At 42.3% G+C, this 26,055-nt stretch overlaps 1 protein-coding gene across 3 annotated transcripts in view; it reads left to right on the top strand.

Moving 5' to 3' along the window:
- LOC130913785 (NACHT, LRR and PYD domains-containing protein 12-like) overlaps positions 1 to 26,055 on the top strand; it is a 111,504-nt gene that overhangs the window by 4,503 nt on the left and 80,946 nt on the right. For 2 of the 3 annotated variants that reach the window (XM_057834545.1, XM_057833041.1), the window contains exons 2-7: positions 6,603 to 6,910; positions 15,266 to 17,093; positions 20,589 to 20,759; positions 21,134 to 21,304; positions 21,663 to 21,833; positions 22,189 to 22,359. In XM_057834545.1, the coding sequence (XP_057690528.1) occupies positions 6,655 to 6,910; positions 15,266 to 17,093; positions 20,589 to 20,759; positions 21,134 to 21,304; positions 21,663 to 21,833; positions 22,189 to 22,359 (2,768 nt within the window). In that variant the 5' untranslated portion in view covers positions 6,603 to 6,654. Of the gene's footprint in view, positions 1 to 3,833; positions 6,911 to 15,265; positions 17,094 to 20,588; positions 20,760 to 21,133; positions 21,305 to 21,662; positions 21,834 to 22,188; positions 22,360 to 26,055 lie in introns of those variants that run through there. The other variant, XM_057833738.1, reaches the window with a different exon arrangement.

Below are 26,055 nucleotides of genomic sequence, written 5' to 3'. Positions count from 1 at the left end.
TGAGTTCTTGAAATGCCATACTGGCAGAGGGAGACCAGCGGAATGGCGTGGCTGTGGAAGTGAGGGCAGTGAGAGGAGCAGCAATCCGACTGTAGTTACGAATGAACCGACGATAATAATTTGCAAAGCCCAGGAAGCGCTGGAGCTGTTTTCGGTCTGTGGGAAGAGGCCAATCCTGGACCGCAGAGATCTTGGCTGGGTCCATGCGTAACATGCCTTTGCCGATGATGTAGCCGAGAAATGTGGTCTCGGGGACGTGGAATTCACATTTCTCTGCCTTAACGAAGAGCTTGTTCTCGAGTAGACGCTGGAGGACCTGGCGGACATGACGCTCGTGATCAAGTTGGGTGTTTGAGTAGACCAGGATGTCGTCTAGGTAGACTACCACGAACTGATTGATCATGTCACCGAGAACATCATTCACGAGGTTCTGGAAGATTGCGGGGGCATTCGTGAGACCAAATGGCATGACGAGGTATTCGTAGTGACCCAGGGGTGTGTTAAACGCGGTCTTCCACTCATCCCCCTCTCGAATGCGGACAAGGTGGTAGGCGCTGCGGAGATCAAGTTTGGAGAATATAGTGGCACCCTGGAGGGGTGTAAAAGCGGAATCGATGAGCGGGAGGGGATATTTATTCTTCACCGTGATATCGTTCAAGGACCGGTAATCGATGCAGGGACGTAAGCCGCCATCTTTTTTCGGCACGAAGAAGAACCCCGCGCCCACTGGGGAAGAGGATGGCCATATAACACCAGTTGCCAGGGATTCCTTGATGTACTGTTCCATCGCCTCCCTCTCAGGTTGAGAAATGGAAAACAGGCGCCCCCTGGGGAGGGCTGCTCCTGGTAGGAGGTCGATAGCGCAGTCGTACGGGCGGTGTGGGGGGAGCGAAGCTGCGTGCTCCTTACTGAAGACCTGCCCGAGATCATGGTAACACTCAGGTACGGCGGAGAGGTCGGGCTGCTCAGCTTCCCGGACAGGGCAGGACGGCGTCAGGGAGGATTTGAGACAGTGAGCATGGCAATACGGGCTCCAGGCTGTTATTTTGGGGTGGGACCAGTCAATGGACGGATTGTGTCTTTTCAACCATGGCAGCCCGAGGACGAGGGGGGTGCGAGGGCTCTTGAAAACGAGGAAAGGGGTCACCTCCCGGTGATTACCCGATGTGAGGAGGTTGATGGCGTCCGTCTGACGAGTCACCTGGAACAGGACTCGGCCGTCCAAAGCGGTGGTTTGTAAAGGGGCCGAGAGAAGATGTGTCGCAAGCCCTAACTGATGGACCAGTTCTCCATCGATGAAGTTCTCATCTGAGCCACAGTCCACCAAGGCGGTGACTGTGCGTGACTGGCTCTTCCAGGAGAGGGTGGCTGGGAGTTGAAGTCGGCGACCTGGAATATTGTTCATGTGGCTCACGAGTAGCCCCTCTGCTACTGGTGAGTCTGTTGGCCTTCCCGGGCGTATTGGGCAATCGCGAAGGAAATGTCCCCCGGCTCCACAGTAGATGCATAATCTGCTATTGAATCTTCGCTCACGTTCTCGAGGTGTTAGTCTGGTTTGGCCCATTTGCATGGCTTCCGGGTTGTCAGCAGGAGGCGCGCCTGCGCGCACACACGCAGCGCTGGGTGCCTGGTCGGGAGGCGGAAACGGCCGGGGGAGAGAGAACTGGGCGTGAGGAGTCTTCAGTTGCTCCCGGCGTTGTCGCTGGCGTTCCCGAAGCCGATTGTCCAATTTAATCGACAGTGCGATCAAACGATCGAGCGAGGGGGATTCATCTTGAGTTGCCAGTTCATCTTTGAGAGATTCGCTGAGAGCACGGGTAAATACTTCCTGTAGTGCCTCGTCATTAAAATGGCTCTCGGCCGCCAGCGTTCGGAATTCCACGGCAAACTCGGCGACGCTCCGGGATCCCTGGCGTAGCGACATGAGTCGCTTAGCAGCCTCCTTGCCACGAACGGGGTGGTCGAAGACTTTCTTCATCTCCTCAGTGAACTCGACGTAGGACTTGCACACGGGGGAATCCTGCTGCCACATAGAGGAAGCCCACTCCAACGCGACACCACGAAGACAGCCTATCAGATAGGCTATCCTCGCTTTTTCGTCCCGGTAAGTAGACGGCTGTTGTTCAAACACCAGGCTACACTGCACGAGAAATGCCCGGCAGGTTCCGAGGTCGCCGCTATAGGGAGCTGGGGCGGGAACGTAGGGCTCGCGGTGAACGGCTGTGGCGGGTGGAAAGTTAGGTGACAGGCGTGTGCGTGGTTCGACCGGGCGATCCGGTTGAGGAAGCGGCGTAAGCCGCGCCTGGACGGCTTGGAGTGTGTGCCCGATGTTCGTTACCATTTCGAAGAGGTGCTGGATGGCTTGATGGTGTCCGTCCAGCCATGTGGGCGGGCAGCTGGCGTTGTCCGCGGGATCCATTTGGCCAGATCAAACTGTTAGGGTTCGTGGATGGGAGAGGATCCCAAAGCAGACAACGGGACCGATAGGCTGTGGAAAACCAAATGTTTTGTTTATTGTTTGAGCGTTGCTGGCGAGATCCAGACCGACGAGAGGCAGGCAAAGCTCGGGGAGGAATCAGGCGTGGAGATCCGACAAGGGGCGTGCGTAAACAGGTCCTGGGACAAAAGCAAAAAATCGTGAGCCGAGAGAGAAGACAAAAATGCAAGTAAGGCGGGATACAACTGACAGCAGGACTAGACGAGTTGATCTGGCGACGTGATGGTGCGTCCGCTGGTCTTTTATAGCTGGCTGATTGTAACTGCTCACAGCTGCGGCCGCTCCACCCGTCTGACGTGTAATTAGGAAGGAGGGGCAGAGGCCCTAACAAGGTAGAAGGATGCCTCTAGACACCTGGCGTAAAGAGCTGCTGTTGAAAATGCTGATGGAGCTGGAGGAGGATGGCTGCCAGTCCACTCCAGTTATTAAGTTGCGATAAGCCATGAAAAGTTGTCGTTCACAGATACCCAGTTGACAGTCACCTCACTCACATGTTAACAAGGAGGAAGGATGCCTCTAGACAGCGGGCATAAATAACTTATTCTAAATGCTGTTGCTCCCTCTAGCGCTCAATTAAGGTATAGTTGCACAGAGCTTATCGATTGCGCCAAAGGCATGAAAACGATCAATTCACAATGAGAAAAAACCCAAATCAAAAGTAAAGTGTAACGCAGGCAACAATTTGAAAAAGTAGTGGAGTAGAAAGTACATACCGTATTTTTCGGACTATAAGTCGCACCTGAGTATAAGTCGCACCAGCCATAAAATTCCCAACAAAGAGGAAAAACACATATATAAGTCGCACCGGAGTATAAGTCGCATTTTTGGTGGCGATTTACTTGATAAAATCCAGCACATACTGGACTGTCTCAGGAAATTAGAATACACAATATTCTAATTTCCTGAGACAGTCCAGTAGAACAGATATGTCATCTTGAAAGGCAATTTAAAATAAAAATACAATACAGAACAACATGCTGAATAAGTGTACAGTATGATAATGTTACATGATATATGAACAACAAAATGCGAATGGACTGCCCTCACCACGACGCTATGGCTCGGTCCTGGCTATACAGCGAGCTAAACTCCCAAATGACAATGCTGGACATCTGTATAATTTGCTGACTTTATTTTGGCCATCGTTATGACAACATCATTTGAAGAGTGGAACTAAAAATAGAAATAATACAAATCAATTTGGTCCTCAATACCAAACAGATATTAAATAAAGAATAATTAGCTGCTATCATAGCAAATACACAAACGGTTAGCATGCGTTTGCTAGCATTAGCACATCGTTCAAACAACCACACAACTGGCTCTAAGTGTCCGATCGCAGGTGGAAAACACACAACAACATCAGAAAAGATGATACACACAGGCCTTGCCTCTTTAGAGATATTTTACAAGCATAACAATTCATCTAATAGCATATAAGGACCATCTACAGCAATATAAAGAAGCAATCAACACCGCCCGGACCACCCACTATGCCAACATTATCCTCTTTTTTTCCACCATAAACTCCTTGCTCAAACCCCATGACAACTCGTCTGCTTCATTCACTCCAGAAAAGTTTCAATTATTTCTTTCATTTTTCCCCCCCAAAATTGACAACATCTACAGTAACCTAAATACCTCCAGGATCCGTCCCATTGCTTTACTTACCCCCTCCATCCTTTCTTCCACCTGCCTCTATGCTCACTCCGATCAAGAAACTCACTCAACTTTCTCCAATATCAGCCACTCAACTTGCCACCATAATGTCTGGAATGAAAACTGCCACCTGCACCCCTAGATCCGACTCCCTCTTTTCTAATAAAAGACTGTCTCCCCGTAATCTCCTCACTTATCACCGACATCATTAACACCTCCCTCCGCTCTGGCTCTGTCCCCCAAACTCTCAAAATGGCTGCCATCACTCCCATCTTAAAGAAATCTGGCCTAGACCCCGATATACCAAGCAATTACCGCCCCATCTCCAATCTCCCTTTTCTGTCAAAAATCCTGGAAAGGGCCGTCGCCACCCAACTCAGAACCCACCTCACCAATAATAACCTGTTTGAACTTTTTCAATCTGGCTTCCGCTCACAACATAGTACCGAAACAGCACTTCTGAAAGTTACCAACGACATCCTCTTCTCATCGGACTCCGGACAACTCACCATCCTCATCCTCCTGGACCTCACTGCTGCTTTTGACATAATCAACCACACCATCCTGCTCTCCCGATTAGAATCTTTACACATCACTGGTACCGCACTTTCCTGGTTTCGCTCCTACCTCACCGACCGACAACAATTCATCGCCATCATTCATTGCACTTCCCCTCATGTTCCCCTACCACAAGGTGTCCCCCAAGGTTCAGTTCTAAGTCCCCTCCTCTTCATTCTCTCCGTCCTCCCCCTTGGTCAGATCATCCGTAAACATGGACTCCAATTTCACTGCTACGCTGACGACATCCAAATTTACATAACAACGCAACAAATCTCGCAAAGCACCCAATCCACACTTCAAAATTGCCTCGTGAAATTAATTCCTGGATGCAAGAAAACTATCTTCAACTCAACAGTAACAAATCAGACATAATCATCTTCAACCCTGCAGCCCACATCATAGACAGTCAATTTCCCTCACCATCAACAACTGCACCCTGCCTCTCTCAACACATTCCCGCAACGTTGGTATCATTTTTGACAATAAACTAAGATTCGACCACCACGTCAACCATATCACCAGAACTGCCTTCTCCCACCTCAAGAACATAGCCCGTGTTCACCCCTCCCTTACCTTCTCTACTGCTGAAACCCTCATCCATGCCTTCATAACCTCCAGACTTGACTACTGCAACAGCAGTCTCTTCAGTTCTCCATCCAAACTACTCAATAAACTAAAATATATCCAAAACTCCGCTGCACCCCTTCTCACCCGGACCCCCTATAGGAACCTCCATAAACTGCACTGGCAGCCTATTTCATACAGAATTCAGTTCAAAATCATCCTTCTCACTTACAAAGCACTCAATAGCTTGGCCCCTCCCTACCTCACAGACCTTCTCTGTCCCCACGCCCCTTCCCGTCACCTCCGCTCTTCTAACGGAAACATCCTCGCGCCGCCCAAACAAAGAACACACCGAACTTGGGGGGACAGAGCCTTCTCCGCTGCTGCCCCCTCCCTTTGGAACTCACTCCCTAAACCCATCCGTACCTGTTCAGACCTTCCCACATTCAAAAACTGTTAAAAACTCACCTTTTTAAACTAGCTTTTAACTTATAATTATTTTCTTTGTTTTGTTCTGTTCACGTTGTTTGCTGTTTTTGTTCCTACTGTAAAGCGTCTTTGAGCATTGGTAAAAGCGCTCTACAAATAAAATGTATTATTATTATTATAAACAATGAACGTAGGTTCACAGCCGTGTTTTTCTCTCTCTCGCAAACTCGCCCACTCGCTCAGAGCTGCGTAGCTGTCCGTCTTCTTCTGGCGTCTGAGCGCTCTTCTTCGCGTAAACAACTGCGAGTGTGCCCCCACTTGGGCGTGAAAGCGCCACAAACTAAAATCATGCATTTCAATATAAAAAAGCCAATAATACAATTGAACACACAATGCCAAAGGCAGAACGCGATTGTGGCCGGTATGTTAATGTAACATAGCTATTAAGAGTTATTCAGATAACTATAGCATAAAGAACATGCTAACAAGTTTACCAAACCATCAGTGTCACTCCAAAACACCAAAATAACATGTGAAATGATATCATTATGTGTTCATAATTTCACCCATAAGTCGCTCCTGAGTATAAGTCGCACCCCTAGCCAAACTATGAAAAAAAACTGCGACTTATAGTCCGAAAAATACAGTATTTGTTATGTAAAATGTATTGAAGTAAAAGTAAAAAGTACCACTTCATATTTGTACTCAAGTCAAGTATAGATACAAATAAAAATGTACTTAAGTACAGTAATGAGAGAGTTTTTCTTCGTTACATTCGACCACTGCTAAGAGGAAAGATGAAGATTACCCTGACATCTGTGTTTTGCGTGACGTCACTCAAATGGTTTATGATCTCAAGTTACAATAAGTCAATAAAAGTTGTCGTCTGTAGATACCTGATCGACGGTCAACTCCCTCACGTGTATACTGTATAAGTCTGAAGGATGGCTCTGGACAGCGGATGTAGGGATCTGCTGTGGAACACGCTGAGGGAGCTGGGGGAGGATGACTTTGAGTCCTTCAGGTTCCACACGGCCCTGCCTAGAAGGGTGCGTGAAAACACCCGCCTTGAGTACATTGCTGACAAGCTCTTGATTAAGCACGGCGAGAACACTCTGGATGAGACCGTCAAGATTCTGGAGAAGATCGGGAACAACGATTTGGCCGAGAAGCTGCGCAGCGACATGCTGAAAATAAAAGGTTAGTCCCTGACGTAGCTTCCCGTGGTAGAAAGCAGGTGACTTGAAAACTGTGGAAGTTAACCATGAAACAACCCGTAGCAAAAATGTTGTTGCTCATTTATTTCCCAATATCATCTCCTGAGACATAACTATTCCTTCTCATTTTGTGATCATTTGTTGCTGCTCTGTTGCTCCTAAGAGGCCCTTAGGAACAATAGATAGACACTATTTCTCTTTTCATTTAAGAGATATCTGAGAATGGTGAGCTCTTATCCAGATCTCATCAATAGCGCTTCCTCATCTCATTTATTTCTTTGGAATGCATCACCGAAGCAATAGATGAGGTCATTTTGAGCCACACATGAGGAACATCAGAAATGATTAAGAATGAAAAATAAATCCTTAGTTCTTAACAAAAAAAAAGTTATTGATCAGTGTAACAGTACACTGATTGATTTTTCACGACATGGCAGCAGTTTATATAAATAGAAACCAGTTCACTTAAAAGAAATTACATGTGGGACATCATAAAATTGAATCACTTCTCCAGCTAATCATTGGCGTTGTGTTTCTACAATGAAAGGAGTCTCTCTCATTTTAACCCTTTACACTCCGAGCAATTTTTGTGAATTGAGGGTTTGATTTTTCTGTTAGCATTTATAAACCGCCCCCGAAAAACACATGTTGCACATATTTTTAATCCTAGATCATCAATCGTCAAAAACTTTTTTCCCTAAATTTCTTACATTTTTGAAAGTGTCATCACCAGCTTAAGTCAAAAGAATTTCACATGCTAAATATGGAAAATCACACACATTGCTTGATGACTGATAAACTATAAATCTCAATAAGGTTTTGACAACTGATAAAAAAATATTGAACATCTTAGCTTCGATTTGGCATACTGCACATCGAGGTTGAGCAAATGAGCACGGTGTCATTTGCATTCCAAAAATGGCAGGTTTAAACAATAGTTTGTAAACAATCCACATTATTATCACGAAACTTGAAAACTCACAATTTCTATTCATTTCAATGAATTGAAATGTCATCTTTTACATCTGAGAGGGGTCTGTTCATGCCTCTGGCTCTACCTCTCACCCTCTCAGCCCTTGGAGCTCTGGCAGACGGTCGATCTGAAAAGTGAAAAATTATATACCGTCCCTGACAAAAGTCTTGTCGCTTATCCATTTTGGAGAAACAATTGTTAATAACATGACTTTTAATTATTCAATTGGTTTCAGAAATGGCTCATATGAAAGCTAAGACCCTCCCAAATGATTTTGAATGTTCAAAAATATACTTGTTTCACTGATAAAAGATTTATCATTTAATGAAGACATAAAGGTCAAATTTTGGCAAGACAAAAGTTTTGTCGCCTACAAAAAGTAGTGTGAAAATTGAACTAAAAATGTACTTCAAATACAAAAATATGTTACATAACATAAGCGAATGAAGTAGTGGTGCTGTGAGATCCAAATTTAATATCTTGTATGACTTCCATGGGCTTGAAGGACTGCATCCATGCGGTTCGGCAAGGATTCATACAATTTATTGATGAAGTCATCAGGAATATCAAAAAAAGCAATCTTGCATGCCTCCCAGAGCTCATCAACATTCTTGGGTTTCGTCTTCCATGCTTCCTCTTTCATCCTGTTCATGTCTGGTGACTGGGCTGGCCAGTCCCGGAGGATCTTGATCTTCTTTGCCTTGAGGAACTTAGAGGTAGAGATTGAAATAGGCGATGGAGCATCATCCTGCTGCAGAATGTGTCCCTTTTTATGGGTAGGATTGTAAGAGGCAGCTAAGATTTGACAATATTTCAGACTATTTATCTCTCAGGGTGCAGGCAATTAAAAAACCGTATGGCATTTGCTAAGGCCCACAGCCTGTCAAAAGGATGGATGCTGGAGAAGTGGTAAAATGTGGATTTTTCAGATGAATCTTCCATTCAATTACAGCACAGTCACCGCAAATATTGCAGGAGAACCAATGGAGCCCGCATGGATCCGAGATTCACTCAGAAAACAGTGAAGTTTGGTGGTGGCAAAATCATGGTCTGGGGTTACATCCAGTATGGGGTAGTGACGGGATCTGTCGTTCACTTGAGTAAACGAATCCATTCTGGTTCGTTCAGTAAAAAGATTCGTTCAAACAAATAATTCAACGAATCGTTCGCACCCCTCAACTCCCTCCCCGCCCAAATGAATCGTTCGGTTAGTGAACGGGAAGTGACGTTGCCGAACGAATCACGAAAGACCGCTTCGCAGTATAACCGAATGGGAAGTGACATTGCTTGGTCCCTCCCTCTCTTGCACACAGGCTCCTCATTGACTGCTCGTCGTAGATTTAGAAATGAGTGACAGGCGATATTATTCTGCATTCACAGACAGCCTGGTCTGCCTCCCGCTGCTGCAAAAGCGAGGGAGAACTTCCGCGTCGTCTGTCGTATTTCTATGGGAACAAAGTCATGGCTCGTGCTTGCATTTCAATTTAGGACACGGTTAAACATTTTCCTTTTGTGGGGGGAGTGGGGGTTTGGGGTCGGGGGCACACGGACCTTCTTTAGCATGATCTTGATCACATATACAATGCTGCTGCTACCAGCCAACGCGGCATGCTTGCTGTCACGAAAATAAAAATAAATCGAAAGTTTAATTTCTAAATATGGAACGACCAACACATCATATTTACCTCTCGCTTTGTTGTATTTTTGTTTTTATGCTCATCACTATTATTTTTGGTCACTATTGTTAAAACTAAAGTGTAAATAGCTAGTTGTCAAATGTGCTGCTCTGAAATAAAAACAATACTACATTTTGATATTTGACAGTTTAAGTGCAAATCAGTATTAAGATGATCGTATTGAATTTTTGCACTGGTATTAATAAATAAAATAATCCGGTCAGCTCCCCTGTCGTCCCCTCATCTCAGATCGTCAAATGCTGACGAGAAATAATTGTTTGCTCTTTATGATGTCGCCTTTCTACTCTCATTACTCTGTTAAGAAAAATGTCCCGTGTCCGCGTGCGTTGTTTTTGGGCGCTTGAGTAGCACATGATGGACGGATTGACATAATTTGTCAAACCAACCAACACCCGACATGCTCTGACACGAAAAAAAAAAAAAAAAAATACTCCGAAAAAATGGACATGTATATGCAGTAGTTTCATTGTAAATCAGTATTATGGTGATCATACTAAGGTAAATATTGCTGCCATGAAGCCTCCATATAGTGACAGTTCTCTGCCCCCGTCACTGCCGTCACGCGACCGCAGCTCAGCTTTTGCTTGCCTCGTAGCTACCCGTGGTTTAAACTACTGTAAATTTGATAGTATGTCGTCATAGGTAGTCCCGAGTCTGTTGAGAAAAGTAGTACACTAAACCATGCTCGCTAGATTTGTGTGGTGTTTTTGTCTGTTTGAGCAGCATTTGATAGGCTCCACGTTAACAAATATGTGACAAAGTCATTTCCTTTCATTTTATGACTCGTTCACCGCATAGTCATTACTGGAAAGTCAAGTTAGCAGCAAGCTAGGTCAGGAACCGGAAGACCGAGTCACTGAACGGGAAGTGACATAACTCAGTCTTGCCCCCCTGCCTGCACGCTGGCTGCTTATTGGCCACACGGGGAAGTGGGTGACAGATGCCCTGATTCTGTTTCCGGTCCCTCCCGCGATGAGGCTGGCGTCTGATTGGTCGTGTACGATGTCAGAAGACGCTGCCGCTTGCTCAACGCCCTCCCACGCAGCTAACGCAGCCCCAACTTCATAGAACGAATCAGTGCAGATGGTGATTAGTTCGGTCTCGTTCACCCAAACAATTCGTTCAAAAAGAACGAATCGTTTGCGGCCGATACAACACTAGTATGGGGTGTGCAAGTGATCTGCAGGGTGGAAGGCAACATAAATAGTCTGAAATATCAACAAATCTTAGCTGCCTCTTACATTCCTAACCATAAAAAGGGACAAATTCTGCTGCAGGATGGGGCTCCATCACATAATTCAATCTCTACCTCAAAGTTCCTCAAGCCAAATAAGATCAAGATCCTCCAGGACTGGCCAGCAGTCACCAGACATGAACAGGATGAAAGAGGAAGCATGGGAGACGAAACCTAAGAATGTTGATGAACTTTGGGAGGCATGCAAGCCTGCTTTCTTTGATGATCCTGATTACTTCATCAATAAATTGTATGAATTCTTGCCGAACCCCATGGAAGTCATATAAAATATTAAATTTGGATCTCACAGCACCACTACTTAATTTTCTTATGACATGTATGGAATAGCCACGACTTAACTTTCGGCTAACGTCGCTAGCTTATACTGTTCATTCCACAACAGTTGGCAGCTCTGCTTTTACAAAGTCATCAGTCATCTATCCAAAAATCACACTTACTTTTTGGCAAATCCTTGATCATAAGCAGACCGGTTAAGGAAGCAGGCATCTTCGAAGTGTTTGCAGCAGAGAACACTACTTGATGATGGCGTGAAATTCGTTCGCTTCGTGCGAACGAAAGATGTCCATTTACGTGCCCTGCAGTGCTATCCTTTTGCCACTCATACAACTTTTTGTTTGAGTGAGAACAAAACATCGCCACACACCGCCGTGGCATCTTACCGAGAGGCAATGCAACAAACAATACTGTTCTATGGCGGACTTCCCTCGCACTACCCTCTGTGACGTAATTTCAGAAGATTGCCGAAGAAAAGCATTTTCGTTGTCAAGGGCGTTGCTATGGGTTAAACAAAGAATCTGGAAGGGTTGCTTTAAAAAAAATAACGAAAATATGCTTATAACTTTTTAGCCATTGATATTATTCAAAAACATGGTTGGCCAACCTTACTTCACATACTACTGAAATGCAAATAAAACTGTTTCAGCACCGTTATTTTCCTCACATACTAAATGCCAAAAATTGAAGATCGCGCAAACGTTTTTAAATCATAAGGAAATGAATAAGTAGCCTCACATAAATGAACAAATATAAGTCCAAAGTGCACATTGACAGCTAATATGTTCTGAACCTCCCCATCAGAGCAAATAAAACTAAATAATGATAAATAAGCCTCCTCAACTCTTTCGTTGCTCTTAAAGATTTGATCATTTTTATGTTGTATTGCCCTTTTTTGTCACATCAATTCAGCCATTTTTTGTTGTTGGTGGTGCTTTTTTAGAAAACATGCACATTTGAACCAATCAGAGCTAACTATCTCTGCTGGTTACATGTCAGTATGTCAGCCAAATTAACAGACAAATGAGTCCAGGCATTTTGCTTTGCAGTGTGCATTGGCACATTGACGTGACTCATCATCGTCAGACTCAGATAACTGCAGCAGCTGGGGAAACCTCTATGCCGTCCGTGGAATAAAGTAAATAATAAATATTGGTGGAAACACTACACAAGCACTTTATTATGTTTGTTGTTAACAAGTGTGTATGTAAATCTGATGTTGTTAGATTGTTTTCTTCTTGGAGATGAAATGCATGTGTGGCAGCTTAGCCTTTTTTATTTATTTTTTTTTTATTTTTTTTTTTTACATAGTGTTTTGACAGTTGCCGTCATATTTTTGGAATCAAAGCACCGTGTAACGGAACTGCGTTCTGGCCCTGAATCTTAAACCGGAACTGCCTTCCTGAACCGTTCTGGCCCACTTTCACCCCTGGACATAACTATTGCTTTTCATTTTGTGATCATTTGTTGCTGCTCTGTTGCTCCTGAGAGGCCCTACAAAGGTCGAAAATAAAAAGCCAACAAAGTCACGCCAGTGGGCGTAACCTGGGTGACGTCACAGGCCAATAATGAGGTCATTTTGAGCCACACATGAGAAACATGAGAAATGATTAAGAATTAAAAATAAATCCTTAGGTCTTTAAAAAATGTCATTGATCAGTGTAACACACTGGGGAAAAAAATGCCACTTCTAAAACGAGTAAAAAATGACTTGAAATGAGATAAGATTTGCTTATGACAAGAACATTTTGCCAAAGCAAGACAAAAATTGTTTGTTCCATTGGCAGAATTTTCTTAGTTGTTATAAGCAAATCTTATCTCATTTCAAATAATTTTTTACTCGTTTTAGAAGCGCCATTTTTTTGCATTCCAGTTGATTTGTTTTTTCAGCACATGACAGTAGTTTATATGAATAGAAAACAGTTCACTTAAAACAAAAAATATATTAAATGTGGGACATCATAAAATTAAATCGCTCCTCCAACTAATCATGGGCATGGTGTTTGAACAGTGAGAGGAGTCTCCGCATGTCAAAGAACCGGAGAGATTCCTCTCATTTTAACGCTTTACACTCCGAGCAATTTTTGTGGAATGAGGCGTTGATTTTTCAATGAGTATTCATACACCCCCCCAAAAAACTGCGCAAACATGCCTTGTTTCACATATTTTTATTCCTAAATCATCAAATGTCATCATCAAACTTTTATTTTTCAAATTTCTCACATTTTTGAAAGTGTCATCACCAGCTAAAGTCAAAGAATTTCACATGCCAAATATGGATACTCACAAACATTGCTTAATGACTGCTAAACTATAAATCTCAGTAAGATTTTGACAACTGATTATAAAAATAAACTTCTTCGCTTCGATTTGACATATTGCACATCGAGGTTGAGCAAATGAGCACGGTGTCATTTACATTTCAAAAATGGCACTAATTGACAATAGTTTGTAAACAATCCACATCATTCCCACGAAACTTGAAAACTCACACTTCCTATTCATTTCAATGAAATGAAATGTCATCTGGGAGGGGTCTGTTCATGCCGCTGGCTCAACCTCTCGTCCTCTCAGCCCTTGGAGCTCTGGCAGAGGGTCGATCTGAAAAGTGAATAAAAATTATATATATTCTATTGTTTACAAATAGCCAAGTGGTTCTTAACCTTGCTAAAGGTACCGAACCGCACAAGTTTCACATGTGGATTCACCGATCCCTTCGGAGTTACATAATAAAGCAGTTTATTTCTAATTCAAAACCTATCTATCTAAGCTAACGAGCTAATAATTTAGCAAACTTCTGTTCAAAATTCTTCATTTTGACAGCTTGTTTTATATACGGGTCAATATTTGAGACCACGCTGGCCATCGGTCTGTTGTATTCCCTCATGCCAAGTGTGAGCCAACCTTCCACTGAGCAAACCAGTCCCTGGGGAAGAACCTCCTATCTGATCGAGGACTAGCTGATAAAAGAAATGGATTAAGCATGTAAATTGGGAGCAAACAAGTCCAAAACTTAGTCTAAAAAGCCACTTTGCCTTGATTTTAATCAGCATACAAAAATAAGGCTCTGGTTGTCTTTACCTTTGCCGAACCCCTTAGACTTGCTCACCGAACCCCTGAGGTGTGATCGAACCAACGTTAAGAACCACTGGAATAGCTGTTTTCACACTATTTTTAAATTCACACATGAGTATGATATAAAAGTCAAATATAACAATAATATCTCATAGTCTATCAAAGAATTTGTAGGTGTGTAATGGTATTTGGCCGTTTACAAACAGACAAAAACACATTTTTTTGTCATTGTTTACATGGCCAATAATACAAGATGTTATTGATTCAGCAGGGAGGGCAACTTTGTTCAAAGTATTTCTGTAGGACTCAAATCTTACCTAATATGACTTGATCTTCGGTATGTTTATGATAAATGGCTATATTTTTTCATTTTATGACCTTCTTGGAGGAGATCAATGCCAACGTTGATCACATTCTCTTCCTTCGAATCCATTCCCCCTCTTTGTGTGGACTTCTCTTCAGACTCGGACTAATTCACTGCTTCTACTTGCCTCCTAAGAACTAGATGTGCTTCTACTGGTGTTCTACACCTTATTCTAACCCTATCTTGTCGTTGTGATTCTATTTTGTCGATGTAATTGTGAGAAAATTTGGTTATTTCAGCAGAGACGTGATATAAAACATCGTGGATGCAAGATGGCGGCCACTAATGTGAACTTCAACTTCAAGTCACCTTAGGAAAATTCATTTAGTTAACATGCGACAGTGCTGCCATCCGGTGTTGAATGAAAGAGCGATTATTTCTCTATATACTGGTCTAAATGACGTCTTTATGATGAGTACAACAGACGATATGGGCCACAGAAATCAAGGGGAGGCAAGCATCCCCAATTGTATAGCACGGAGTGTAAAGGGTTAAACACTAATAAAACATTAAAACATCCCTAAATAACTCAACCATGGAGGTATTTATGAAGAGAATCTGCCTTGAGTTACACAATCACATTGTCCATTATGTGAGGGTGGGACTTTTACGTATTCATCTCTCTGGTGGCTGTGTGCCCTGGGGTTGTTTGCAAGGTTGTTGTTTTTTGTCCATAACGGCTCACCGCTGCTTTCTCGCAGGCTTCTCCGTCCTTGATGATGATCAGATTGCCACATTGAAGGCGGACCTGCAGGACAACCTGCAGAGTTTGTACAGCTCTGTTTCCGAGGGCAAAACCAAGCGCAGGCAGCAGCAGCCTCTGGCGAACGTCTACACGGAGCTGGACATCACCTACGGGGCCGACGTCAGGCCCGACGAGCGACACGAGGTGCTTCAGATGGAGACGCGTGCCGCCGCGGCCAAGAACTCTATCCTGCCGTGCGACATCTTCAAAAGCCATGACGGGCAGCCGCAACCGATACGCACGCTGCTCACCGTCGGCTTCGCGGGAATCGGGAAAACCTTACTGGTTCAAAAGTTTGTGTGTGACTGGGCCAGCGGGAAAACCAACCAGGACGTGCACTTCATATTTCCCTTCACATTCCGTGAGTTGAACACGGACAAAGGGAAAAGTTTTACGCTGGCCAAGCTCATCCGACGCTACGTTTGCGAGAGTAGGCATATGAACGAGGAGACACTGAACAATATATTTGCGGAAATGCAGACGTCCGGGAAGCGGGACTACGAACGCAGCAGGCTCAAAATCTTGTTTGTCTTGGATGGACTGGATGAGTGCAACTTTAAAATGGACTTGAAGAATGAGATGAAAGTGGACATAGATGTGAAGAAGGCTTACCCGCTGGAGGTGCTCCTGGCGCACCTCATCAAGGGGAACCTGCTTCCTTGCTCCCGGGTTTGGATCACCACGCGGCCCGCGACGGCCCGCGATATCCCCTCCGACCTCATTGACAGCAGAACGGAGGTGAGAGGATTCAGCGATTTCAAGAGGCTGGAGTACTTCAGGAAAAAGTTCCCAAATGAGGAGTGTGTCATTGAGCACATCCGAAAAACTCGCACCATCTTCATCATGTGCCACATGCCCATCTTCTGCTGGCTCACCGCTACAGTTCTTCAGGATCATTTGGACAAAGGGAAGGAGGGAGAGCTTCCCACAACGCTGACCGACATGTACTCAGAGTTTGTGTTTAATCAACTGAAAAGGTCAGGGAAGAGACAGATGACCAAGTACATTTATTATGTGAAAGCGCTAGCAAAGATGGCCTTTCACCACACCATGAGTAAACAACAGATCTTCTATGAGCAGGATCTGGTGTACAGCGGCTTTGATTACAGCCAAGCCGCAAAACACTCCGGTATATTCACCGAGGTGTTGAAGGAGGTCCAACCACTCAGAAGAAACCAACAGGGCAAGATGTTTCAGTTCGTCCATCTGACCGTGCAGGAGTATATGGCCGCATTACATGTGATGATTTGCCTTTTCCATGACAACAAGAATGTACTGGATGATTCAGGACGCATACAAAGACGTTTTAGGTTTTTCAAACAAAAGACAATCCCTGAGGTCCATGAGTCAGCTCTCCAGGTAGCCTCGGAGAGTGGAGGATACCTGGACATGTTCATCCGCTTCCTCTTTGGCCTTTCCTTGCCATGCAACCAGAAAACAGTGGGGGAACTGCTGAAGGCTCCTCGGGACTGCAGGCAAAATAAGTCCAAGAGTGTCAAGTTGATCATGGAAATGATTAAACGGAACACTCCAGAGAAGAACATCAACTTGTTCTACTGCCTAAACGAGCTGAAGGACGACTCTTTGCTGAAGCAGTTTCAGAAGGAAGATAGTTCAGACTATATTGACTGGGACAACATGCCAAATGACATGTGGTCGGCCTTGGCCTTCTTCTTACTGACAGACGACGAAACCATGAACAGCTTTTGCCTGAGGCTTTACAACCCGTCGCCTTTGGGGCTCCAGAAGCTGTTGGTGGTGGTCAAGGCTTCTCAAGAATCAATGTGCGTGGTTTAAAGTCTTTTTTAAGTGGGAAAGATCCAAAAGCACAATGGCAAATCCAAAAACAAGTGCAACAAGTCACAAAACATGATGACTCAACAAAACAAAACAACTGCAAATCACAAAACAGGCAAAAAGAAAAAGAATCTGAAAACAATTGCATATCACAGAATCCAACAACAAATCTGAAAAAGAAAGCTAATGAACACATTCACTCCCAAAGACGTGTTTGTACATTTTTTGGGAGCACTTAGGTTTGCTACCAAAGGCTTATAGAAACAATCCTTCCAGTCCTTTCAACTAGCGATGTAGGATAATACATTTTTCAACCGATAACCGACAATTTCCTCCTCGTCGCAGTTGATGACCAATAATGTCAAGCCAATAATTCTATTAAATGTTATATATAAAATTTTAAAGTGTACACAAGAGCAAATATTACTGTGTAAAAATAGAATTTCTTGCTGTTTTTTTTAAACATCAAATGTGAAAAAGTAGTAAATTCCAACATCTAAATAATGACAGCTTGTCTGACATTGTGTAATGGTAAACGTTTGGCAACAATTACTTACAGAGTAAATACCTATGTTGCACAAAAATGCCTTTAAAAGTAAGCCATTCCTAACATGCATATATACCATTACTACACTGCAAAAGCACACCTCCTTAAAAACAGTTAAATTCCTGTGTTTTCAGTATAAATCTATTGGAAATAAGTGAAATTGTCTGCCAGCACTTCAAGTACATTTCACTCACTTAGATTTTCATGAATTTATGGAAACCTCAAATCATGGTAACTGATATATACAAAATAAATACATTTAAAACGTTGTACAATAGTATTTTTACACGTGTGAGTAGCTTCATTAGCACACACAACAGAATGTGAGGAAGTCAGATCCATGAAGACCATGAAAAATAAAATGCACATCTTCCTTTCAAATTCAAAATACAAAGTAACTAAAAACTTACAAAGAAAATGTTAGCCTAGTCTTATTTGGGAGAGCAACTTGGTCATGGTTATAAATCTCACGGCCACTGGGAAACAAGCTTGAATGAAGGGAAAAAGAATAGCGTCAAAGTTCGCTGATTGCGACAAATGATCTTGCCCTAACCAAAAATACACGTTCGCTGGAAAGGGACAGGTATCACTCCCAATGTTTTTATTAGATGAAACCGTTACACAACAATATTTATATTTTAACTTGTCTTTTTAACACAAAGGCATGACATGTAGACTAGAGTTGACACAATGGCTGAAAATGGCGAAACTTTACTTGAGTTTTTTGCCCCCTCCGAAAAAGAAAAAAGGTCGTGCAGTAAATATTTCTTAATTTTATTTAGAAGTGTTTTTTTTACTGTTTTTTTCTTTTTTTTTTTTTTTTTTTGTATAGCAATTATTTTTGTTCTTGCTCAAATCTTGAGCAAACGCAGGTGTGCCTGTGGATAGTCTAAAAGTTCTATTCATTTTAATTTTATTTGAAATATGTTATTTATTTATTTTAACATTATATTCATGTTACAATTTGCAAATATGTTCTGAAAAATAAAAAAAATCCCATACATCTCAAAATGACACATTTTGGAGCTATAATTGCAATACCGTAAAACAGCGGTATTTTTGCCCAAGGTTATCGTACCGTCAAAATCTCATACCGGCACATGCCTAGTCATAAATTTATAGCATACTAAATGCATCATTGACTGATTGACTTCTTGTGAGTGTGGTTTGGTGCATGTTGAAATGATCATCTAACCACTGTGCCGTCATGATAAGCATGCTTACTTGACTGACGTCAAGTGTCCAAATGTCCGTGGTGAAACTGATGTGATCGGCATGCTTTTCACAAAGAATGGTGGTCATATAAACTGCATTATTTTTTCATCCGGGGCTTTGGCTCTCGGGTCACTTCAGTAAAAAAAAACGTTTCTCATCCGACCGAGCCTGACACCTCCTCCCGCCTGTGCTCTTCGATCCGTCCGGCCCCCAAATGAGCACCCGCGCCAGGCCTCAGTCTGGCCGTGGTGCTTAATGAGTTGAACCGGAGATGAGTGGGGCGGGGCTGCCCGAGACCAAGCTGCCAAAAGAGTCTCTCGATCGTCACAAGCCCCGTAACTTAGCTTAGTTTATGTTTGTTTACGTTCGCTTTAGCCTTCGCGCTAGCAGCAGCCTTGTATTCGTTCCAAATATCTTTGTGATGCAGCTTTAATTTTCTGATCAGGTTAGGGGTGTTGCATGAGGACACTTTCTTTCCGCCTCGTGGAACTTCTGCAGTGCATGTTTTTGCAGATGGCGAGAGCGCCGTTTGTTTCACACACGGAAAAATCAACCTACGCTGGTGACAGAGCCGCCACGACATCCAACTACCTCAACCATGTCGCGTCACTCATGCATCAGGGGCTTCCGAGGGAGGAGGGGTTGAGGAGGCGGCGGTGCAGAATTGGACAAAACTGCTTCGATTGCGCACAATTGGAGGCCAAATCAAGTATCTAATTATCGGATTCCATTATCGGTTGAATTTTTTTTTAAATCTGTTATCTGAGTGACGTCATAATTGCCACTATTGGCCAATAATTATCGGTAACCGACATTATCGTGCATCTTTACTTTCAACTGTTTGTAACTGAACAGAATCTCCAGCTCTCCATAACGCTACCAAAGGCATATAGAAAAAGGAAATTACTCCTGATCTTCAACTGTTCATCACTGTAGAACGGAAAAGAGTCAAACATTTTGTGAAACAAAAATAAATGTTTGTGTAGCCATCAAACACAATATTCTGTAGCGCTTGACAAGTCGGCCAAAATCATCGTAAATGAACAGAAGACGATGTCTTCTGAAAAACGGCTGGGAGTGAAAGCGTTAGGAAACCGGAAATGGTTGGCACTGGTGCCGAAGTTGACTCGCGGCTGTTTGGACGAGAGGAAAGACTCATTTCGAGAGGTCTCTATATACCCGGGTCTCTTGCTTTCTTTTGATTTGATGATGGTTGTGTATGATTCATTGCGAGGATTTCACGCTGCTCACCGAGATGAACATTTTTCATTGCTGGCCAGCCTTAATTTCAATGTGTATGGCGGCAAAGAAAATGTTGACCTGAAGTTCATCCTGAAACATTTTCAAATTCAGAATCTTAAAAGAATGTCAAATGCGTCGAAATTCGAGGAAATTCCGAGTTTCAATCTTGAATTAAAAAAAAACAACAACAAAAAAAAAACACATCGCGGTGGGTCTAGATGAACGACCTTGTTGAGGACATCCAAAAAAAATGAAGACTGCATCACAGTCAGCACATGAACGTTCCTGTTGCTCACATTCTCACTTGAAAATAAAATGCAAAATATCGATAAAACAATTAGTTTTCAGATTTGTCATGGGGTTTTGTTATTTTATTTGTCATCTTGAAATAAAATCTATGAATATTATTCAAAGCAGCATACCAAAGTCAGCAGGTTTAATGTTTGGCTCACGTCTTCCTCCTGCCTGTTTTCTACAGTCTAGGATCTTGTAACCTGAACAAAGACAGCTGTCACCTGCTGGCTTCCGTTCTCAGCTCTCCATCCAACATGAAGCATCTGGACCTGTCCCAGAACCATCTGTCAGACGAAGGGGTGGAGATCCTCTCGAAAGGACTGGCCAGCCCAAACTGCATCTTGGAGTCCCTCAAGTAAGGAACTCTTCCTGTTCATAATCTTCTGTGTTTCCGGTCGACCAACCAATAGAATCACTGCTATTATTAGCAAAAAAAAAAAGAACAATTCACTCAATGTGGTCGAATGAAACAAACATCCTTGTTTACGACATCCCAAAAAAAATGAAGACTGTTACGGCCAGCACATGAGTGTTCCTGTTGGTGACATCTTGACTAGACAATACAATCCATTATATCGATAAAACGATTAGTTTTATCGATCAGGTTTTGTAATTTGCCTTTTTTTTTGTCATCTTGAAATAAAATCTATGATTATTATTCAAAGCAGCATACTAAAGTCAGCAGGTTGTATGTTTGGCTCACGTCTTCCTCCTCCTTGTTTGCTCCAGTCTAAGTCGTTGTCACCTGGACAAAGGCAGCTGTCACCTGCTGGCTTCCGTACTCAGCTCTCCATCCAACCTGAAGAGTCTTGACCTAAGAGGTAACAAACTGTCGAACGAAGCGGTGGAGATCCTCTCCAAAGGACTGGCCAGCCCAAACTGCATCTTGGAGTCCCTCGAGTAAGGAGCTGCTCCTGTTCATAATCTTCTGTGGTTCTGGTCGACCAATAGATAGAATCACTGCTATTATTAGCAAAAAAGAACGATTCACTCAATGTGGTCGAACGAAACAAACATCCTTATTGACGACATCCAAAACTAATAAAGACTGTCACAGACAGCACATGAGCATTCCTGTTGGTGACATCATGACTAGAAAATACAATCCATCATATCGATAAAACGATAAATCAGGTTTTGTAATTTGCCTTTTTTTTTTGTCATCTTGAAATAAAATCTGATTATTCTTCAAAGCAGCATACTAAAGTCAGCAGGTTGTATGTTTGGCTCACGTCTTCCTCCTCCTTGTTTGCTCCAGTCTAAAGAGTTGTAAGCTGGGAAAAGGCAGCTGTCACCCGCTGGCTTCCGTACTCAGCTCTTCATCCAACCTGAGGCATCTGGACCTGTCCCACAATGATCTGTCGGACAAATGGGTGGAGATCCTCTCGAAAGGACTGGCCAACCCAAACTGCAAGTTAGAGTCCCTCGAGTAAGCAGCTCCTCCTGTTCAAAATCTTCGGGGGTTCCGGTCGACCAATCAATAGAATCACTGCTATTATTAGCAAAAAAGAACGATTCACTCAATGTGGTCGAACGAAACAAACATCCTTGTTGACGACATCCATAACTAATAAAGACTGTCACAGACAGCACATGAGCATTCCTGTTGGTGACATCATGACTAGAAAATACAATCCACCATATCGATAAAACGATAAATCAGGTTTTGTAATTTGCCTTTTTGTCATCTTGAAATAAAATCTATGATTATTATTCAAAGCAGCATACTAAAGTCAGCAGGTTGTATGTTTGGCTCACGTCTTCCTCCTCCTTGTTTGCTCCAGTCTAAAGAGTTGTAAGCTGGGAACAGGCAGCTGTCACCCGCTGGCTTCCGTTCTCAGCTCTCCATCCAACCTGAAGCATCTGGACCTGTCCGAGAACAATCTGTCGGACGAAGGGGTGGAGATCCTCTCGAAAGGATTGGCCAGTCCACACTGCACCCTAGAATCCATCCGGTATGAAGCTCCTCCTGTTCAAAATCTTCGGGGGTTCCGGTCGACCAATCAATAGAATCACTGCTATTATTAGCAAAAAGAACTATTCACTCAGTGTAGTCGTACGAGACAAACGTCCTTGTTGACGACATCCAAAATAAATGAAGACTGTCACAGCCAGCACATGAGCGTTCCTGTTGGTGATTGAAAATAGAATACATCATATCGATAAAACCAAGGGCGTAGGTTTGGTCTCTGTATTGGTAGGGATGATATAACAACCCAACCTGCATGTACAGTACACTTTTTGCTGTGGACGGGACATGATAAGACCAACAGACTGTGTGAACGGCGGCCAGGGCTACATTTCTCACCAATAAGAATGTAATTAATTGATAGGCTAAATGATAAAATACAGTGGGGCAAATAAGTATTTAGTCAACCACCAACTGTGCAAGTTCTCCTACCTGAAAAGAATGGAGAGGCCTGTAATTGTCAATAGGGGTAAACCTCAACCATGAGAGACAGAATGTGGAAAAAAACAGAAAATTACATTGTTTGATTTTTAAAGAATTTATTTCCAAATTAGAGTGGATAATAAGTATTTGGTCACCTACAAACAAGCAAGACTTCTGGCTGTCAAGAGGTCTAACTTCTTCTAACGAGGCTCCACTCGTTACGGCACCTGTTTTAACTCATCAGTATAAAAGACACCTGTCCACAACCTCAGTCAGTCACACTCCAAACTCCACTATGGCCAAGACCAAAGAGCTGTCGAAGGACACCGGAGACAAAATTGTAGACCTGCACCAGGCTGGGAAGACTGAATCTGCAATTGGTAAAACGCGTGGTGTAAAGAAATCAACTGTGGGAGCAATTATTAGAACATGGAAGACATAGAAGCCTACTGATAATCTCCCTCGATCTGGGGCTCCATGCAAGATCTCCCCCGTGGCGTCAAAATGATAACAAGAACAGTGAGCATAAATCCCAGAACCAGACGAGGGGACCTAATGAGTGACCTACAGAGAGCTGGGACCACAGTAACAAAGGCTACTATCAGTAACACAATGCGCCACCAGGGACTCAAATCCTGCACTGCCAGACGTGTCCCCCTGCTGAAGCCAGTACACGTCCAGGCCCGTCTGCGGTTTGCTAGAGAGCATTTGGATGATCCAGAAGAGGACTGGGAGAATGTTTTATGGTCAGATGAAACCAAAATAGAACTTTTTGCTAGAAATACAGGTTCTCGTGTTTGGAGGAGAAAGAATACTGAATTGCATCCGAAGAACACCATACCCGCTGCGAAGAATGGGGGTGGAAACATCATGCTTTGGGGCTGTTTTTCTGCAAAGGGACCAGGACGACTGATCTGTGTAAAGGAAAGAATGAATGGGGCCATGTATCGAGAGATTTTGAGAAAAATCTCCTTCCATTAACAAGGGAATTGAAGATGAGATGTGGCTGGGTCTTTCAGCATGACAATGATCCCAAACACACAGCCAGGGCAACAAAGGAGTGGCTTCGTAAGACGCATGTCAAGGTCCTGGAGTGGCCTAGCCAGTCTCCAGATCTCAACCCCATAGAAAATCTGTGGAGGGAGTTGAAAGTCCATGTTGCCCAACGACAGCCCCAAAACATCATTGCACTAGAGGAGATCTGCATGGAGGAATGGGCCAAAACACCAGCAACAGTGTGTGAAAAGCTTGTGAAGAGTTACAAAAAACGTTTGGCCTCCGTTATTGCCAACAAATGGTACATAACAAAGTATTGAGATGAACTTTTGGTGTTGACCAAATACTTCTTTTCCACCATGATTTGCAAATAAATTCTTTAAAAATTAACGGTGTGATTTTCTGTTCCCCCCCCACCCCCACCCCATTCTGTCTCTCATGGTTGAGGTTTACCCATGTTGACAATTACAGGCCTCTCTAATATTTTCAAGTGGGAGAACTTGCACAATTAGTGGTTGACTAAATCCTTATTTGCCCCAGTGTACATCTGTATCTACTGACATTAACTCACACACTGCAAATTCACAGTATAATGTGTTAATCTGATCGTTTTTCTTAAATCTAGTCTAATAATTTTCTTCATATTGTTTTGAGTTTTAAAGCCTAGTTAACAGATGAATGTGTCAGATTCTTACACTTACCTTTAGTAAATATTTCCCCTTCTTCTTATTAAACCCCACAATCAGTCGGTCATTTTTCACCTAAATCAAGAAAAAATGCTTTTAAATAATGTTTTGAACAATATATAATTGAAGAACATTTCTGACAAGTTTTTTGAAAGATTAAATATAGAAGCTTTTTGCTTAAAATAAGTCTGTCAAGTTTATTTTCAGATAGCTATTTTTCTTTAGGAAATCGGATTAAAATTTACTTGAAACAATGGCAGATAATTTCACTTATTTCTAGTAGATTGACTGATTTAAACCTTTGTTTTCAAAAACTACAAAGGAAACATTTTGAAAACTTCCAGAATAAATGTTTGGATTTTATTCGGAAATTTCAATTGCAATATTTGAACACAAATTTGTGTATTAAAATACAAAATTGTTAATCATCTCTTAACTATTCAGGAATGCAAAAAAATCAATGTCTTAATACCACTCAAAATTGTCTGTATAAATAAAGTAAATATAACAAAAACTCTTAGTCAGGGAATAATAAAAATAAACAAAAAAAGAGCCTTCCTTTCAGAAAAGCACGACTGCTTTTGTCCACAAGCACAGCCAAACTCAACAAAAAATGAAAGCTCCTTTGGGCTGCTTAAGACCACATAAGCAAAATAAAAATTGGGAAGAAGGGGGTAAACCTTAGTTCACTACATTTCTTTCAGCTGAGCAGAGTTCACTCTATTTCTCAGTTTAATTAACATTAGGATATTCGAATACACATACAGGAGGACACTTCTCCTGAAGTATGGAGGTAGATTTGTGTCTTTATTAATCAAGCAAAAAAAAAAAAGCTGCTACAACAACAACAAAAAAGTCACTTCAATCCAAATATATATTTTCAATTTGAAGAAAAAAAAGGACAGCTAGGACAGCTGTGTTTTTATTATTTAATCAAAAAAAAATTTGCTTCAAACAAAAAAAATATTTTCAAAAGAAAAATCACTTCAATCAAAAATGAAAAATTTTCAATCATAGAAAAAAAAATTTTGAATGCGAAAAAATATTTGAAACTTGGAAATTTGCATTTGAACACTTCATTTTTCATTGAAACTGTTTTCTTTGATGAAAGTAATCCTGTTTGCGTTTGGGCCATATTGTGGGTAGGACATTTGTGTCTAAATCATTCAATCCCAGGAAAAGTTGCTTCAATCAAAAAACTATTTTCAATCAAAGAAAAAAATCATTTGCAAAAATAAAATTGCCCTTCCCTAAAATATATATATATAATATATATATGTATATATATATAATGTATATGTACAGTGGGGAGAACAAGTATTTGATACACCTTCAATGGGAAAACCCTTTGGCAGTGTATCAAATACTTGTTCTCCCCACTGTATATACATATATATTTATGTATTAGATTTTTTTTTTTTTTTTTTTTTTAAATTGAAAGATTTTTTTTTTTTTATTGAAGTGTCAATTTTTTTGGAGAGCAAAAAGTTTTGAACTCATTTATTTGAAGTACTAAAAGTTTTGAATGCACTTTTTTTTAAACTAAAAAAAGTTTTGATTGAATCATTTTGACACAA

Source organism: Corythoichthys intestinalis, chromosome 1 (genome assembly GCF_030265065.1).
Source record: "Corythoichthys intestinalis isolate RoL2023-P3 chromosome 1, ASM3026506v1, whole genome shotgun sequence".
Classification (NCBI taxonomy): domain Eukaryota; kingdom Metazoa; phylum Chordata; class Actinopteri; order Syngnathiformes; family Syngnathidae; genus Corythoichthys; species Corythoichthys intestinalis.
The sequence above is the reverse complement of the archived record's forward strand: the minus strand, read 5'-3'. Positions and strand labels throughout refer to the sequence as shown.